This window comes from Mus caroli, unplaced genomic scaffold, assembly GCF_978045245.1.
Source record: "Mus caroli unplaced genomic scaffold, Mus_caroli_1 scaffold_3, whole genome shotgun sequence".
Classification (NCBI taxonomy): Eukaryota; Metazoa; Chordata; class Mammalia; order Rodentia; family Muridae; genus Mus; species Mus caroli.
This window is the reverse complement of record NW_028227258.1, coordinates 97,170,586-97,190,682: the sequence shown is the minus strand read 5'-3', so window position 1 is coordinate 97,190,682 and position 20,097 is coordinate 97,170,586. Positions and strand designations below refer to the sequence as shown.

The window sequence follows — 20,097 nt, the reverse complement described above, 5'->3', positions numbered from 1 at the left end:
ACATTCTTACATTCTTATTTATTCTTCTGTTAAAGGGGATATTTTGTCCCTTGTCTAGAAGTGACCGAATTTAAAATCCCTTTTCTATGTAAGAAGATTTAATTTTCCTGTTCTTTGGTAAACAATACTTAAGCCATAAGGGCTTAATCCATTTGAGGTAAACAGCTATAGCTAGGTATGGCTTGGGATAGGCTTACACGCCTTTGGGGACAGGAAAAAAAAAATAAAGAGGGCCTCAGGAAACAGATACAGAACATGTCAGTCATCACCAGCCTCCACTCTGCCCTGTGGGTCTTTTTATTTTACTTTTTTAGTCATGTATTGTACAAATGATAGGTTTCATAATGGCATTTTTGTTCAGTTGTGTCATATACTTGGAATACATTCACTCCTCAATATCCAGTCCCATCCTAGGCCCCTTCCTGGTGGTTAAGTCATTGGGGAGCACTACAAACATCTTCTCTTATTAACCACAAGATGCCTGTGTTTTAAAAGCCTGAGAGAATGTTTAACAACATTAGAATCACAAATTACTCTTAGTGTCTAAGGAGAAAGAATACAGGAATCTTAGAAATTCAGACAAGCCAGTCATCTTAAAAGAAAAGCATATGCCCATCCCAGGCTCCAGCCTCCATTAGCACTGAACCAGCAGAACCACCCAAGCCAAGCCCAGACATTTACCAGTGTAGCGGAGGAAGAGCAGAGAACAGGGGAGCGACAGGACACCGGCATGATGGGATGAGACAGCTGACCACCAACACCTCCCTAGCTAGAACCTTCTCAAGGCTCTAGGTTTTTTACTCTCCTTTCTGTTGAGCTTTTAGCTTGTTTGTTCTCTAAAATCACAAGATATAAATAGCCCCAAAGCATGCTGACATGACAGTGTTCTCATTTTTTAATTATCCCAAAGCACAGTTATCTCAGAATATTTAATGAGATCTTGTTCCTGAAAACTGAAGGTCGTTCAGAACAGACTCTAAACAAGTCCATGAAGAAAACGTCGTCTAAGGCAGGGATGTGACAAAGAGGAAGGCAAAAGGGGCATGAAGAAAAAGGAACAAGTGAGAGTTGTGTCTTTACCTGGCATCTTCCATGTGCCAAGCAGTGAGCTCTGAGTTATGCTTTACTTCCGTTTATCCTCCCGATGAGAAATGGACGCAGATGGCTTGCAATCAGTTGTGGCTACACTAAATTGCTATATAGACATTCTTCTACTTATGATGGGGTAATGCCCAGATAAACACATTATAAACCCAAATGCCCTGTCAAAAAATGCATTTATGGCAACCTCATGAATATAGTAGCTTAGCCTAACCTTATCTTGAAAAAAAAAAAAAACAAAAATAAAAAGACAGCCAAATCATCTAAAACAAATTCTTTTTATACTAAAGCACTGACTATCTCATGTAATCTGTTGAATATTAGACTGAAAGTGAAAAACAGAGATTGTATGGATACACTTCTTGCACATCAGTAAGAAAATCCTAAGTCAAACAATTATAAGCTGGGAGACCATCTGTATATGCTTTCACGGGCTTTCCAAAAAATTCAAAGCACTTCACATATGTGGACCATTTGTTCTCAGAGTAATCCTGTAAGAGGCAGGCTTCTGCTGGATGCAGAAATTGAAGCCCAAGGACATTAAGTAACATTAAGACCATAAAGTCCAACAGATAAAGCTGACGTGAGAACCCAAGCCTCCTGATGTCAGTGAATTATCTTTCCCTCAAGACATCTGTTTCCTTTCACACTCAGGTCCTTAAAGGGAAGATGTAGCCGTGCTGTATCTGGTCGGTATGCCTCTATCAGGATTTGATAAAAAGCTCACACACAGATGGAAAACTTCCACAAATGTACTAACAAAAGCAGAAAGTGGGTAGGGAGAACATTCAAAATGTTGGACTGTGGCTAAGCTCAAAAGTAACTGGGTAAACGTTTGATTGGCTTTCATGAAGTCAATCAAATTGAGTGCTACCGGAGCATTAGCAGCAACCATTTAGAACCTGTCCAAGCAAACGGCTGCGGATGGCCACACATTCTCCAGGCTCTACACTATCAAGGAAGTGTTTCCAGAGCAGCACGTCTGCTCTGGGGAAGGCTACTTAAGCAGAACTACCAAAGTGAAAAATATAAGTGAAAGTGAAATAAACAAACAGCATGATACCCTCCGTACTAAATTCTAGTGCTAGCAGAAAACTTAAAGACAAGTAGAAAGATACACTGGCAACTTCTAATACAGCGGAAAAATGGCTCACACAACACTGACTGATATCGCATCACTGAAATGCTAATATGTTGTGTCTGCTTATTGAACTACAATTGGAAAGTCAGTCTTTTTTTTTCTTTTCTTTTTTTTCTTTTAATGGCTCTCCAGGGCTCTTACAGTAAGCAAGATTAGCCAGGGAATTTTCTGGGCAACCTCTTCTGGCTGGCCCCATTCCTCTTACAATGCTATCAGCTCTGGCTGCTCTGCTGGAAAGCAAAGCACTGCTTCCGGTCTAGTAGATATCTCGTGGCTATCTGTCAAGCCTAATGGGATCTACTCTCACTACCCTCTGCTCAAATTTAAACTCTCCTTAATATCATCAACGCCTCTGCCCAAGCCCTAGCCATCCAGATGTCATACTGCTACCTCAGATTTCACCCTCTTCATCCTCACTCTGCCTAGCAAGGCTCCGTCTAAATCCTCCAGACCATATCCTGCCACTTGGGTCCACCCATGCACAGTCCTAATGTAGGTCTTCCTCTTTCCTTCCCAGGTTTACTGCAGGACTCAACTTGGATGCTTTCATTTGCTCCCTCTTCTCAACAATCCACCCTTGTGGTTAGTTGTCCTTCTAAAGGACCCATTTTAAAATGCTATCATGACTTCTCGGTTATTGCTTACAGGATAAATCCCAAATCCTCTTAGAATCTAAGTCAAGTCTACTTTTCTGTTCTTGTCTTTACAATCCCATGTTATTTGACTTTCTACCCAAATGCACTGCACTCTTTCCTTGGGTTCCCAGGGTGTTTTCACTCTCCTGTAGTCCTTCCATCTTAGTCTTAAGAACGAAGCTTCTTGCTTGATACAGTTACTGAGTTGTAAGTGCTTCCCTCTATTTACCCCATCAACATTTCTCACACAGGCTTCAAGTTCTCTGGCTGCCAGTGACAGACCTCAATGTGAACAATCTCATCCTAAGAACTCCACTGCCACAAAGACAATCCTCGAGGATAGAGAGGAGCTGGGCTCAGTAGACCTGTCAGAGATGGTTTTTCTTTCTTCAAACCAGAAAAGAATGACCAGTTAGGCAATGTTCAACCTGTGAGACCAACAACAGTAGCCAAAAGAGAAAACATTGATCAGCTCAGCCATATATGGCTTTGTTAGATAAAAAGGTGCTATGAGCATAGCTTGTAACAAAATCATTGAAGCAGGAAGGTCACTCAGCTACAAAACACTTAAGTTCCTAGATAATGACTTGTGGATGATTCTAATATGGAGCAACAGAACCCACAGCACTGTGCCATCCAGATGGCAACCATATTTGCCACCAACCTTCCTAAAAACACTTTCATATTTAATTAATATTTTAATTATACTTCATCTCTCCCACTGTTAGCATTTTCCCCTTTGAACAGAAATTGAAGCTGTTTCTTAAAACAACAACAAAACCATTGTTTCCTTTGGAATTAAGAACGTGTAAACACTTTTGTAAAACCCTAACTCCCTATATATTCTACTGATCAAGCCAACAGTGAAGTTTACAGTATTGAGAGTCAGAAGACAGGGATTCAATAAGTAAATGTTTATGTATGTGCATGTGGGCACACACATACACTGTGCACATGTAATGATCAGAAGACAACCTCTGGTGTCAGTCTTCACCTCCCATAGTGTAAGGAAGGGTCTCTTCTTGTTGCTCACTGCTACACACATCAGGCTGGCTGGTCCACGGTTTCCAGAATTCACCTGCCTCTGCCACCCTTTTCACTGCAGAAGTGCTGCAGTTACAGGCACGCACTATCATCCCCAGTTTTGCATGGTGCAGAGGATCCAAACTCCAGTCTTCTGTCTTGTAAGGCAAGCAGTATACCTACTGAGCCATCCCTCCAGGTCAATCCTCCTTATTTTTAGAAGTCTTCCAATATGGTTGATTTAAGTGCATCACACACACACACACACACACACACACAGTGTTTCAATCTTAAGAAAAAGAACTTACTACATATATTTCAAAAATAGAGTAAACAAATCAAACTTTTTTTTTGGTTTTTTTTGAGACAGGGTTTCTCTGTGTAGCCCTGGCTGTCCTGGAACTCACTTTGTAGACTAGGCTGGCCTGGAACTCAGAGATCTGCCTGCTTCTGCCTCCCAAGTGCTGCGATTAAAGGCGTGCAGCACCACGCCCTGCTCAAATCAAACATTCTTAATGTGCCTGATACACATTGAAATCTCAAAAACTCTGCTTTTTAAAAGTGTTGAAAAGCATTTGTCTACTACTTTCTCATTTTGTGTTTGAGTCATAATCAGAGATGCTGCTTTCCTGAAAGATCATGAAATTTAAGTAAAGGTTGATGATATTTTCCCACTTAAAGCATCTGTAGCCATTCAGGGATGTCTGACATAGGTAGTGCCCAGGTTTAAGAAGGCTGCCTGGAAACTTTGGATGCCCCAGTGCAGGGGAAAGCCAGGGCCAAGGGGAGGGAGTGGGTGGGTAGGGGAGTGGGGGGGAGGGGTGTGGGGGACTTTTGGGATAGCATTGGAAATGTAAATGAGGAAAATACCTAATAAAAAAAAAAGAAGAAGAAGGCTGCCTGGGCCCTGATCATATGCTTGTAGTTCACAGCCATCCACCCCATCACCATTGGCCCCGGTTGTCATCTCTGGAGATGTCACTTCAGGCACCTTTCCTCTGGAAGAACCAGAGACTTCTCAAGGCTGAAGCTGGGAACGCCTTGGCCATTTTCCCAAGCAAAGTCCCAAGTGAGGGGCTAGACTATAAGCCTTTGATATCTAAGAGCAGACAGAACTGGGGCAACTTGCCCTTCTGCTTTTCACATCTGTAAAATTATTCCAAAAATCACAATAAAACATAATGTGGTTATCCTTTTCTTTGGTGATGAAAAAATACTTAATAAAACAAAAGCCAGCAGCCTATTGAAATCATGTGGGAGGAGTTCCTATGGCGCACTGCCAACTCTGGAGCTTCCTGCTCCCTCTGGGAAGGTTCATCTCCATGGTTGCAAGGAAAAGAAGTCCTTCCCTGTGGCTGTTGCTGGTCAGTGCTAGCCTTGTACATCAGGGATGTAATTTCCATCTTCTGTAAGAGCAGAGCCTTCTGCAAAGAAGGGCAGTGGAAAACCCTGACTGGCTCTTCATACTGAGGGAAGTAAACTCATTCACTGGGCTACAGGGTCATGCTCAATCCATTCCCATGTTTAGAGTAGTTTCCTGGGTTGCACTTTAAACAAATACTCTATTGATTCTAATTTGTGGCATTAAAACAAACCACAAGAGGAAGTCAACACAAAGTCCCCATAGTAATATTATTATTATATTATATAATAATATTATATCATGGTATTAAGGAGCTGGTGAGATGGCTCAGTGATGAAGAACACGTGCTATTTTTGCAGAGAGCCTCTCTTCAGTTCCCAGAACCCATAGTGGACGACTCTCAACTGCCTGTAACTCCAGCTCTTAGAGACCTAACATCCTCTTATGGTCTCCAAGGCCACATACACATATATGCACATACACACATGTAAAATATCTTTAAATAACAATGAGATTTGGGATGAAATAAGGCAACAGGGAGAACAGTTACAACAATAATGCAAAGCTATGATATTTCAGGGGAGCCAGCTCTCTGAACAGAAAGCTGAGCCTATGTGTGTATAGATGGGTGTGTCTGTGTGTATCTGTGTGCACTCATGCATGTGTACATGTGTGCCACATGAGAGCAGGTGCCCTTGGAGGCCAGAAAAGGCATTAGACCTCCGGGAGCTAGAGTTACAGGTGGTTGTGAACTGCCTGATATTCATGCTGGAACTCAAACTCAGGTCCACTGAAAGAGCAGTAAACAGTCTTAACTGGTGAGAGCCATCTCTCCAGCCCCACCTGAGTTCTTATATTTTATTGATTTAACATCACACTCATATAAGACTTACGTGTTATCATTATTTCCAGTGCTACCAGTGGTTGAAGGAAAGAATCGTAAGTGAAGAAGGGAGAAAACAGCAAAACAAGCTGAAAGACCTCTCTCCAATCGCTGAGCGCCTGGGGTGCACGCTACCTCAGCTGGCTGTGGGTAAGAAACTACGAGGGCATGGCAGACCAGGCTCTGCATTAGGGGGTTACTTTCACTGATATGACTAAAAAAACATACTTTTCTATGGTTGACCTACACCCTGTCATGGTAAAATGTCTACCATAGGGACAGGCTAACCTCAGAAGCATCAAATTCTGGTACACAAAACAGAGAAAGGGAATTATTCAAGGTTTTCCAGAATTTTCTATATGCTACATTCTTTTTCTTTCCTTTCTTCCTTATAAGACAGCTGCATGAGAATATATCAGTGAGAATACAGAGAGAGAGAGAGAGAGAGAGAGAGAGAGAGAGAGAGAACACAAGTATGAGAGTACAAGAGAGAAAAAGAGGGGAAGAGGGAAAGAAAGAAAGGAGAAAGGAAACAAAGTTGGGTGGGTAGACAGCTAGAGAGGATCTGGTAGGACTTGCAGGAGGGGGGAAATGATAAACATTATATAAAAAATAATTTAAAAATATACACATACTCCAGTGTCTGAGGTAAATTGTGTCACTATACAATGACATCCATTTCTTCTGGTTCAGGTTCCTCCCCCTGTTGACACTAAGACAGGGTTGGTGAGAGATTGAGAAATAGGGCTACAAAGAGGCCCTTGGCTCCTGCCACACTGAAAGATGATACCACAAGGGCAGCTTCCCCTGGAAACTTTTCAACAGCCATGAAAATTGTTCTTCTCATGCTGTGGAGTCCGTGAAAGGTCACGGCCACCCAAAAAACAAATGCACTGGCACTGTCCATTAGAACATAATGGGAACTAGTTATTTCTTTTCAAAGTTGCCAATGGCCATATTAAGAAAGAAAAACAGGAGCTGAAGTGTTCGCCGCCCTTCCAGAGAGCCAGAGTTTGATTCCCAACACTCATATCCAGTGACTCAAAACCTTCCGTGACTTCCATTCCAGGGAACCCAACACCCTTTTCTGGCCTCCACTGGTACCTGAAGACATATGGCATACATTCATACAAACATACACAAATATGCACATAAGCAAACACTTTTTAAAAGCTTTAAAATAAAACAGACATTTTAATAATCCACTTTATTTAATACAATCTATCTAAATTACCATCTCAACATGTAATATAAAAAAATTACTTAGGTTTTTTTAAATACTGGTTTTCAGCCTGTTTTTAAAAAGAACAGCATGTGTTTTACTTCTGAAGTACCTTCAGCCTAACCATGGGCTCAGCATTCACACATTAATGGCTCCCACATTGTATACAGAAACAGTCAAACTTGCGGGTGATGGGGGGGGGGCACACTGTGTTATACGCACTTCATGTTCATTGTCTTACTTTCTTTGACTCTTAGACTTTGAACCATCCTGTGAGGTGCATGCTATGAGGAACCCTGTCTTACAAATGTCACTAGATGATTTACTACAACTGGCATGGCAATAAAATTGGTGTTAACTTCAGGGTGGGGGTAGGGTCCTAATAAGAAACAGCAGCAAATAACTGCAAAAACACAGCAAAAAACAAAAACAAAAAAACAAAAACAAACAAACAAACAAAAAAAACCACAGATACATTGACACAGAGAGATAAACAGCCAGTGGTAAGGTCTGTGCAAATAGTAATAGAATATTTGTCAATAGCTTGGCTCTGCTAAAGTTAGAAGTTAAAAAATTACAGCAAACAGTTCTAGAACAGTGGAAATGAAAGCTGGAGAGATGGCTCATTGGGTAGAGCCACTTAATACCAAGGCTATGACCTGGTTGCTCTCCAGAAGCCACAGAGTAGAACGGACTCCTAGAGTTGCTCTCTGGCTGCTGTATGACCACGTGAACAGCCTCACACTGAGTGAGTGAAGAAGGAAGGTGGCTCATCATATGCCCAAGGGACCTTAGGGGCACACCTTAATGCTTTCTTTAGAAGAGTTAAGGCATGGGTTTAATGCAGTATCTGCAGCTTCAGCAAGACCAGCAAAATGGCTGGTCATAGACAAGTTACCTGGCCTGATTTTCTCATGTGTAATGGATATAATTTATACCTTATAAGCTTGAACTAAAACAAAATTGTATATGTAAAGACTCGGTATACATAAGTTCAGTAAACGGTAAGGATGGTGATATTGACAAAGGATATATTTCGTAGAACTAGACATTCTGGGCTTGAGGTTTTAACACAGAAGGAAAATAGATTCTACTACTGTAAATAAAATTTTAGGTGAATTGAGTGCACTCAGACTTCCATGACCATGAAGTCAACCAACAATTTACATTGTATTGGGCATTATAAGTAATATAGAGATGATTTTAAGAATACACGAGAACATATATGCAAATGCCAAGACATTTTTATAAAACAGAGTGGAGTGCTCCTGCATTGGGGGGAGGTAGAACTGACCTTCCTTGAATAACAAGAAGGTTATATTAGACTCTACAAGAAGCAGCAGAACATTATCTTCCTAGAGAGAAAACCTTTTAAAAATTTAGACTTTCACTGGGTGTTAGATATTTAGGACACGTCCTTTGCACAGAGCTTAGGTTTACACTGATACATGCTGGCTTTTCCTCCCATTCCTTTTTAAACTATGCCCTAGATTACCAGTTCTCAACCTGTGGGTCATGACCATTTGGGACCCAAATCATCCTTTCACAGAGGTCATATATATATCAGATATCCTGCATATCAAATCTTTATTTACATTACAATTCATAACAGTAGCAAAATTACAGTTACGAAGTAACAAAAGTGATTTAATGGCTAGGGTTCACCACATGAGGAACTGTACTAAAGGGCCGCAGCATTAGGAAGGCTGAGAACCACTGCTCTACATGGTTTTCTTTCCTGTCATCGTTTCTTCTTTCTTTACAAACAAGTAATTTCTATCCACAGAATTCTCAGACCCAAAAAGGGATGATTCCCAGCCTCACTGCCTTTGATCTCCAGGGACAGGTGGGACCTGGAGAAGGGAAACTTCCGGCACTGAGACAGACTACTTGAGTCTGCATGCTGTTCCCCAGCACACACCTGCCCAGAAGCCAGCACTCCTAGCTCACTGGCAGCTAACAGGCACTGTGCGTGTGCTTGCTAGTAATAGATACCCAGGAAGACAGGCTGATTGTAAAGAAGCAGCTGCAGGCAGGGGCTATCCATGGATCGGCCAGCTCTGCAGACAGCATGCGTTCTCTTAGCCCTGTAGTCCTTGGAGGAATCAGCTGCTACAGCAGCAACTGCTTAGGGCCTCGCTTTGACCAGAAACTCCCACTGGTTCCAAACGGGGTTTTAAGTGCAAAGTGGACTGCAAGAAAGCCAAGGGGGAAGAGAGGGTGCTGACTATGACCACCTGGAAGGATTCAGTGATTGCCTCGGAGCCCTGGTAACAGCTTAGAGGATCAGCTGACAGACAGCAGGACCTGAGTAAAAGGAGGCAGATGTGCAGGAGATGAAACAGTCATCCAGACCTGTTTCCCCAGCAAGCATTTAATCAGTGTCCCAAGGGCCAAGGATGGGGTAGGCTGCTGAGCATCCAACTCAAGACAGCCACATCCCACAGCTTAATGGGCACATCCAGAAGATTAACAGATTTGAGCACAGGTTATGATGTATAGGGCACACTGGCTGGTCTGGAATTTAGGATAGGCTTTAGGAAGAAGGCAGAAGACCGTTAGGAACCTCAAAGGATGAGATATTAACAGGACAAAGAAAAAGTGAGGGCAAAAAGTGCCCTCCAGGCAAAGGACTCTCCCTATTCCCAGCAAGGAAAGCCAGTATGATATTTCAGGATAGAGAGATCAACAAACTAGTTTTCTTGAAGAACAAAAATTAAGGCAGAGAGGCAGAATCGACAATAAGATTTACCAGAGTAAGAAATACAAGTCATCTTAAAGGAAAAGGATCTTGTTAGGCACAAGCTGAAGTCAGGAAAGTGGCATCATGAAACTTAGAGAAGCTGCAGCTAGGCATAGGGCATCTATATTAACAAGAGGGGCAGCTGAAGCAAAAGGTAGGAAAAGCAGCAATTTGACAGAGCTCCTGAAGATGGGATGTGTACAGCCAACATGGGAGAGATGAGTCAGAGCAGAGACCCTCCAGGTGTCTACATATTCAAATACTATGCAGCACTGAAATGATACACTGTTACACCACAGAGGAAACAAGGAAACATGTGCTGCAAACTGAAAGAAATCAAATACAAAAGATGACCGCACTTTATTCTATTTAAATGAACTGTTCAGAAAGACAGATCTAAAAACAAATAGTGATTATGTAGGGCTGAAGTATGTTATCAATTATGGCCTGTCATAGGTATTTTCTCAGGGATGGGATTGTTCCACTAACTGAATTTAAAACAGTAATGGCTGCACACTAACATTGCTAGGGCTGCTAAACTTTTTTTTTAAGGTAATGTACACTCAAAAACAGGCTAAGCCAGGCGTGGTGGTGCACGCCTTTAATCCCAGCACTTGGGAAGCAGAGACAGGCGGATTTCTGAGTTCGAGGCCAGCTTGGTCTACAAAGTGAGTTCCAGGACAGCCAGGGCTATACAGAGAAACCCTGTCTCGAAAAAACAAACAAACAAACAAACAAAACAGGCTAAATTCTTTTTTATATGTAATTTCCAGTTCAATAAAGCTTGTTCCTCTCCCTCCTCTTAAGAAGACAGTTTAAATTCCCAGGCTGCAAATGTAAAATGCTTGCCTCAGTATCTCATAAACCTGGGATGGTAGCACATGCCTCTAATCCCAGGGCTCAGGAGGCAAAGGCAGTGTCAGAACTTTAAGGTCATCCTTGAGCTACATAAAATGTTCAAGGCCAGCTTGAACAAAAAAAAAAAAAAATGTTACCAAATAAATACGTAGAAGGCCATATCTCAAGGCAAGATCTTCTAAGTAAAAACTCGTGAGGCCTAGAAAGGATGCTACAGAGGCCCTCCAGATAACTCCCCGTCATATGCTAAAGGGTAAGAACCAATAGATTAGGGGAACAGGAGGAATAACCAACTCGACCTGGAATTTAAAAGGGAAGGGAGACTCAGAAAAAAAGGACAATTCCTAAAGGTCCCAGAATTCTAGTAGGGAGGCAAAGATGCTGACGCTGAGCCACATGGAACTGGCAAAGCAAGGCGGGAAGGTCCAGCAGAAACATGCAGACCCATGCTCCTGGTTACATTCATTGTAACAAGAGGTCACTGGGGCCTTGGCTTCCAGAACAGGGTAAGAGGGGACTGGACTATGATGAAGGGCAGTCCAGGAGCCTAAACTGGCCTTTCAGAACTTCCAGAGTTAGAGAAGTGTCTAAGCAAGTACAAAGTGAGAGGCTACTTTACAGTGAAAATGAATGGAGCATTCTTTACTGACAAAGGAAAACAGGAAACAAATCCTTCAGGGAGCAGAGAAATGTTTAATTAATCCAAAAAAAAAGGGGAGAAGGATCCAGGGCAGTTTGACCTTAGGCCAAAACAACATGCATCGTCTGCAACTGGACAGTATCATTGTGGGTACTAAGTAGGTAGACAAATGAAGAATATTCTACCTGGTTGTCTTAGTTAGGGTTTTACTGCTGTTAACAGACACCATGACCAAGGCAACTCTTACAAAGACAACATTTAATTGGGGCTGGCTTACAGGTTCAAAGGTTTAGTCTATTATCATCAAGGTGGGAACATGGCAGTATCCAGGCAGGAATGGTGAAGGAGGAGCTGAGAATTCTACAACTTCACCTGAAGGCTGCTAGCAGAATACTGGCTACCAGGCAGCTAGGATAGAGGTCTTAAAGCCCACACCCACTGTGACACACTTACTCCAACAGGGCCACACTTTCTGATAGTGCCACTCCCTGGGCAGAGCATATACAAACCATCACATTGGTGGATTTTAATATTTTAGATAAAGTTCGAGGAAGGTCACTTGCTGAGGGTAAATACAGGCTTTAGGGTAGAGATCCTGCCAACATGGTTGCTCATGCCTAGAATTCCAGCACTCATGAGGTAAAGGAGGGAAAATCTCAGACTATATAGCAAGTTGGAGATCAGCCCAGCTCCATGAAACAAACAAAAATTAAAAAGCAAACAGCACCAAAGAAGGGTAGACCTTATGTCATTTGAAGAAAGGATGATCAAGGATCAGAGAGGTTTGTCAGCCTGGCTAAGGTTCAATGGCAAGATAGCAAAGGAGAGGGGACATAAAAGGTGCCAGACTATAAGATTCTATGGTTCTCTCTGGTTTACTAGCCCCAAGTAGAAAACACAGGTTGGGTTTAATGGATTTTACTAAAGCAGAGGAAGAACTGGGGCTTTGAGAGTAAAGAAGCAATTGAGATAATCAATGCAAAGGGCTGACAGATGAGAAGAAATGATACCCTGTATAAGACAGAGGGAGCCTGGCAGGAACAAGATTCCAGACATTATAAGTAGGTGAGCCATGTTGGGTATTTTCATGGTAGTTGGAGCAAAATACAAGAAAGCCAGAAAGCCACAAACGTACTATCAAATGTATGGATTCCATTAAACTTCTGAACAAGGGTGCTGTTCTAATATTTAAGCCCAGAAAACAGTGTGTTCTCTAACCTACACACACACACACACACACACACACACACACACACACACACACACACACACACGTTAACTACAAGCGTATCAATAATCCTGACCCCAGTGCTTTGCCCTTTTCAGCGTGGTGCCTGAGAAATGAAGGTGTGAGTTCTGTGCTCCTGGGATCATCCACTCCGGAACAACTCATTGAAAACCTTGGTGCCATTCAGGCAAGTACTGCAGCCCCTTCTCCTTCTAGCAAACTCCAGGGGATGTTACAGTGTGTTTGCAAGCAGAGAACTAGACAAGGTAGCAGGAAACACAAAGTTGTAAGAAGCAACAACACATTTACATTATACACGGAACCGGGGCTGTCCTCTGCTTACTTAAGAAACAAGTTTCTCAAATTCCAGCGGATCATCTGTGTGGGGTGGTGCACTCCCGTGTCACACCTGGCAACTGAGAAGTCTAACCATAAAAGCATGTTTAACTGTCTGCTTGAGATGTAATGGCTACAGGACAATACATACTGTGTGTTCATTTGTTCCTTCCATAAACTATTGCCAATATACTATGCCATACTCCTTTTCTAGTCATCTAACAGCATCCCGTGATCCCATTCATCATACCACTTAGTATAAGATGCACGATAACTGTCTGTGCCCTCTGCTGTACTGTACTGTAAGCCTGCTGTCAGAGACCTGTGGCTCTCTTCTCCACTGACCTCCCACATCCTACTACGTGGCCCTTAGTTATTACTCCAGAAGTAACTGGAGAATAAATTCCTGTTTGGAACTTTCAGGATCACATCCCCTTGAAAGAAAATTCAGGAGGCCTATTCCATACCAAGATCCTGTCCCCCAAGTGATGGTCTGAAGGCCAGGCGCTGGACTGAGGTTGCAGCAGCACCTGGGGAATATGTTGAAGATGATAGGGGCATCTAAGGAGTGGCGCTGGTGGTCTGTTGGGATCACCTTTCTTCAGCACTGAACACATCTCAGTGCTGAGCCTGCTTCTCTCAGCTTTGCTGAGTCCTAGGATGAGTCCACCCACTGCTTAGCCACAGCCTGGTAAAACCAGCAAACATGTTTCCCTGTTGCTCACTCAGAACAGACTCATGGCTTCTTGGCTATCCATCTATTCCTAAAACAAGCCCTGTCACCTCTCCTCAAACCAGACAGATGAACGTGGACATGAAGATTTAAAACCCCCTTTTAGAAACAGACCAGAATGGTGGTACACACCTTTAATCCCAGCAGAGATATGTAGATCTCTGTAAGTTTGAGACTAGCATGGTCCACAGAGGGAGTTTCAGGACAGCCAGGACTATATAGAAAAGCCCTGTCTCAAAAGAGAGAAAGGGCAGGGAGGGTGAGAAAAACCAGAATACACTGGTATGTAAATGGTACAGATTGCCTGCCTAGCCACCACCTTTCGCCAGACCAGGCAGTGGGGCAATACTCCACAGCTATTTCCAAATTCAGCCCGGCCATGGTTCCTCCTGGATTCTGTGGGACCTTTACAGGGAATGCCTCATCTAATGAACCATACCACCTTCATTCACTTTCTGTTATGCACTGGGAAAACAAGATTACACAATGGGGAGGGGGAAGGGGCACAGTTTGTACCCAGAAGAACTTAAGTTCAATATAAAAGTTTCAATTTCACTCGTGTTTGGAATACTTACTGCATCTGGCACCAAGGAGACATTTGGGTTACTGTGGTGAGTAAGAGCAAGAGCCTGTCCTAAAACTGCTGGTGGAAAGAGTGAATTAAGAAATCTATGCTTTAAAAAAGCTGGCCTCTGAAAGCTCACTATGTACCAGATACTGACACCACCACCACAGGACACAAGATACTGTCCGGTCTTTAACAAGCTTACATTCTACTAAGAGACTAATAAAAATGAACAGAATTTCAGATCATGAGTTATTAAGCAAACAGACTGTTGCACTAGAGAGCAACTGAAAAAGGTGGGTCTACTTGACATAACTTTGCAAAAGTCCCCTCCCTATAAGATGTTTATTCTGAGTTTGGTTTGTATGCCTTGCCATAGCATGAAGAAACCCTGAAGTACATTTTAGGAACAAGAAAAAGCAGTACAAAGGACCTCGTTAAGAGGGAACATGGCTTATGCCAGACTATCCTTCTCCTTATAGGTGAGGAATCCTTTACAAAATGTAGAGGACAGACATGTTTCTATTTGAATGTCTGGGGATTCCTAAGGCTGCCCCAAGGGAAGCAGGTGTAGTCATCACCTAGACAATGGAGGTAGAGTGGATGGATCTGCAGATCTGGGAAGAACAGATAAAAATCCTGGCAGGAAGAGAAATGCAGGATTCCTATCATGGAGCACTATGATCCCCAATCCCAGGGGAAGTCATGCCAGGGGCAGAAATGAAGCAGCACCCTGGGTCTAAGCTGTTAGAGCTGCAGGAGCCTACTGGGCATCGAGGAAAGGATACTTTAACTCCCAAAGCATTCCCTCCCTAGCAAGGCTCTGGCTGGCAGCAGGATGGGATTTCTATTCTCAGAAGGCAAAGGATAGGGCTGTTACCCAGACAGCCTCACTGCTAGCACAAGGGCTTACCAAACTTCCCTTCTCCTTCACCCCAAGCAGCAGCACAGAACAGTCTAGACTTGGTGTGACAGGAGCCCTGGATGTGGTGAAAAGTACACTAGGTATCTGGAGAGGCCAAACACTTGCTGGAATTGGCCGCAAATGTACAGAAAGTGTGGAATGCTGGCTACCATAAAGAAAGGAAAGGTCTTGAGGACTGTGGAAGTATGAGCAATGAAAACTGCCTATGCCATGGGTGTGTACACATTCTTGTATGCACATGTATGCTGTCTCTGTCTCCGTCTCTGTCTCTGTCTCTCTCTCTGTCTCTCTCTCTCTCTCTGTCTCTCTCTCTCTCTCTCTCTGTCTCTCTCTCTCTCTCTCTCTCTCTCCTCCCCCCACACTTCCTCCCAATCAGGAGTCTAATTTCTAGACACTAGGAGTACTTCGGGACAAACCTCCCTCCACACATGCAAGTTAGCAGCGGTCCATGCTCTACCTCCAAAGTAATCACCACCCAACTTACAAAAACCTCCCTCATCCTCAGAGAACGCAGTCCTGGAGGCCCTCGCTGATGACCCTCAGCCCCAGAAACACATTCCTAGCCAAACCTCCCCTTACACCACCACGTCCTGTAGGCAATACAATAAGGTTGTACAACTGGAACAATCTCATTAAATCTGCACAACGGCTTAAGATCTTGTAAAGTACCTGCTGCATTTTTTTAGACGTGATTTCACATACAATTCTGAAAGTGTGGCTCCTTTAAAAGACACTGGCCCTTTAATACTACACACACTGCAATTTCATATTTTACTCAAGTAGTTTTATGTTTTCACTGTGTCTAGCTGATAGGTATTTTGACAGTGACTCTTTTTTCATTTCACATGGCTAGCCCACTGGGTTTCTCTTCCACCAGACCCAGTTTTTGAACTCCAGTCTCAGAAGTCTCCAAGTAACTTTAGCTATTTAGAACCTGAGACTACAGAGCTAATGGGAAACAAAACGCCTCCTTTGACTTCAGGTAGGAAGAAAAAAAAAAAACAATAACCAGAACTACAAGTTTCCCAGACACAGGAGCTGCACTATTTTGCCAAACCCACAGGCTGCTAAGGGCAGCCCTGGAGACAAGGTCACCTCGGCCAGTAGGGCTGCAGCAAAGGGCGAGGCCCAAACCGCAGAACTGGTCATCCTAATTGCATCTCACCAGTCTGTCTACACAGGGTCAGTCTATTCCAGAGAGAAAGCAGGTCTTTGTCCCTTGTCTCATGGTATAACACTAGCCCTGAATGATCAGCGGAGTCTACGCAAGTCAGCTCTACACAATGCTCCACATGCACACAACACATCCTACTTCACACTGATCCCACCCCCAGTTCCCCTTTCCCATTCCACTATCACTAGCCTTGCTAAGTCCCTCACTGTCTCTCAGACTTTGACTATCTGATACCTTTCAGGCTCCTCCAACTCATCCTTCAACGTTTCCCTGGTATCTGATGGGGGAAAGCAAGTCCTTGGAGCAGCAGTTCTCAACCTGTGGGTCACGACCCCCAAAGGGGTGACATATCAGATGTCCTATATATCAGATATTTACATTATGATTCAGAACACCAAAATTAGTTTTGAAGTAGTTAAAAGAAAAATAATGTTATGGTTGAGGGTCACAACATGAATTAGAGCAAAGGGATACAGCATTAGAAAGGTGAGAACCACTACCTTAGGTTTCACAGCAACCTAGAGAATGGTGTTTTCATTCTTATAAAGTGGCACCCAAGCTCCCTTACACATTCCAGCTTCTGTTCCCTTATCCCTACCATCTCCACTAGTCTGTCCTTGGTATCCACTTCACTGTTCATGTACGTGCTGTTCCATCTATCTGGGAGGCCTATTAAGCTGCAAACATCCTTTACCAGTTCTATGCAGCAGCTGGAAGGTCCATTCCCAGTCTTTAGATCAGTGCTGCAGCTTCCAGCCACATAAGAGTATCTGAATACATGAATGATGGCCTGTCCAAACGTGTGTGCGCTTGTGTGTGTGTGTATGCCTGCACCCACATGTGTAAAGTGTATATTCATAGGATTTGAAGGACTTAGTACTACCCTCAAAAGTACCTTAATTTTCTATACTAATTTTCACATTAAAGTGATACTAGGTAAAAATCTGTTAGCTGGATATATGAGTACATCGTAGCTGTCTTCAGACACACCAGAAGAGGTCATCAGATCCCATTACAGATGGGAATTGAACTCAGGACCTTTGGAAGAGCAGACAGTGCTCTTAACCACTGAGCCATCTCTCCAGCCCCATGTCTTCATTTCTTTAGTCAACAAACACAATCCCTGACTTGAAGCTTATCCATTGTGGGGTATGGGGGGTAGTGGATCTTCATTTCAGCTATGGCTTGCAAACATATCACAAGTATAAATGACTGCTTAATGTGGACTCCACAAGACAAATGCTCACCCCTAACCCTCTGTGCTTCTCCCCTACCCTCAGGTCCTCCCTAAGATGACATCGCATGTGGTGAATGAGATTGATAACATACTGCGCAACAAGCCCTACAGCAAAAAGGACTATAGATCATAAGGCAATGCATGAGCCATTTAAGCTGCATGGGTAAAGTCAGGACGGGTAGGCAGTGCAGAACGGCCTTACCAGCCACTCTTTTCAATCACTTAGCAGTTTGCTGCTCAACCTCTAGTGTCCCAGGATTCTCTGAGGTTTCTGCTGTTGCTACCACTGTGCACCCTGAATTCTGAACACATCTGAAAATTCACAAGCCAGAAAATCCATTCTATTTTCTTATCTTGGACTGGTCCCCTATCCTGGCATTGGTCTGTGTACCTCATGTTTTTGCAATGGAAAGAATATTGGGGTAGGGGAATCTATTATCTTCAGAAGAAGGCTGTACATATCTATTTTTTTTCAAAAGAACAAATTTCACAAGATACAGTATATGACCCGCATAGGAAACAGGATATCCTCACCTTTAGTCTTGCTCAGGAGAACAAACTGAACTAGATTTTTTTTCCCCATATTTCATATTCACACTAGTAAGTTTTATGTCACCTGTAATTCAAATAAAATTTCTAGGTATTTGCTTTCACTATCTCTAAAGTTATGTTGTTGCCTGGCCCTGTACAGTTTAACTGGGGTGTCTCTCAGGGTTCTAACATATCCATTTACATAGTTCTAAAGGCATGACTATCCCAATCTTTACTAGATATATAATGCCGATTTATAAAAAGGTCACAATGTTATAGAAACAGCTTTAAATAAAATGTTAAGTGTTCATTTTTTACTTTCTTTTAAAGCCTACATTTATTTTCAATTGCTTGTAGGCACAGTTTCTGTTGAGGCTAAATATTTGACTTTAAAAATACATACATGTTCAGTTTTGTAATTAAACCTAAAATACCCAGAAAGGCAAGTGTTCAATTTACCATTGGAACATTATCATATAATGCTTGGTATTTTCTTAAGTTATTAACATGAAAACAAATCATAGCCAATGTAAAAAAAAAAAAAAGGTTTTTATTTTTCCCTCATTCCTCAGCACATGCTAGATGAATTAACTTGCCCAAAGAAAAAGCAAAATATTCAAGAAGCTCCTGGTTCTAATTGTATCACGCCCTACACCATATGCATGAAAGCTGTCTGCATGGAATAAAGGGGCTTAGCTTTGCACTCAGAATCTGGGATACACTTAGCTCTGCCTCTCCAGGCTAATTCCCCTCACTGTGTCCCACTTGAGAAAAACTGTAAAACTACATATACTGTGTGGCTATCTGTAAATAAGGATAAAACACAAGGGGTTTTTGTTGTTGTTTTGTTTTCTGTAAAGGTGGGGTCATTTTCTAACTCTTATTTGTCTAACTATAGATGGACAACATTCTACTTCATCTACTTAGCAAGTTCTCCATCACTTTAAGATTTACACAAGAAATATACTAACTTAAAATCATTTTCAGATATGTACCACATGGTTAAGTTCTAAATCTTAAACTATCAGTGAAAGATACCAAGAAATATGATTGTGACTACCTAGCCTCCAGCAGGCAACTTGGGAGTTTCACCCGTGAGTATCTGATTAATGACAGATGAGTTAACTTTCCATCTATTCATTGTAAATGTAATCCACTGAGCTACTGTATGTATAAATGAGTGGAGTGCTGTCTAAATGAAAATCAATTTATTTGCTTAGAGTAATAAAGGCATCTGCAATCTCATAAATACATCTTTTGGGTCTTTCATTATAAAATACAAGTAAAATGTCACCATGAAATAAACAATAATCACCTAAATAAATTATACTGAAAGCTATACTACTGAATGCTTAAGAGAAGTCACAGTGACTAAAACAGGCTGAAACAAGGAACTCCCATCTCTGAGGAAACAGAATCCACAGGATCCAGAATTCAGATATGTTAGACACTCTCAACCACCACCATCCCAACAAAAAAGAAAAAGAAAAAAAGACCGAGATTTGTGCTGCAAGCTTTGAGTGCTGGCACACACCTGGAATCATGGCACTTGAGAAACTGAGGGGGGATGGGTCTTAAGTTTGTGGCCAGCTTGGACTGCACTTAAAAGAAAACTAAGAAATATTTTGCAAAATCCTTTCCTTTCCGTGGATTTTGGAAAACTGCACACTAAGTAGGTTAAAGCTTCTCAAACCCACTTGAAAGCTGCTGCAAATTTAAACCAAAGATGGGCAATACTGGTTAGCTGCAGAAGCAGCCA

The 20,097-nt window shown here is 42.4% G+C and overlaps 1 protein-coding gene across 3 annotated transcripts in view; it reads left to right on the top strand.

Annotated features, from left to right (window-relative positions):
- Positions 1-19,632, top strand: part of Kcnab1 (potassium voltage-gated channel subfamily A regulatory beta subunit 1) — a 422,588-nt gene extending 402,956 nt beyond the window's left edge. For 2 of the 3 annotated variants that reach the window (XM_021157435.3, XM_021157436.3), the window contains exons 12-14: positions 6,176-6,296; positions 12,936-13,024; positions 17,851-19,632. In XM_021157435.3, the coding sequence (XP_021013094.1) occupies positions 6,176-6,296; positions 12,936-13,024; positions 17,851-17,940 (300 nt within the window). In that variant the 3' untranslated portion in view covers positions 17,941-19,632. The remainder of the gene's footprint in view (positions 1-6,175; positions 6,297-12,935; positions 13,025-17,850) is intronic. The other variant, XM_021157437.3, reaches the window with a different exon arrangement.
- The last annotated feature ends 465 nt before the right edge of the window (positions 19,633-20,097 follow it).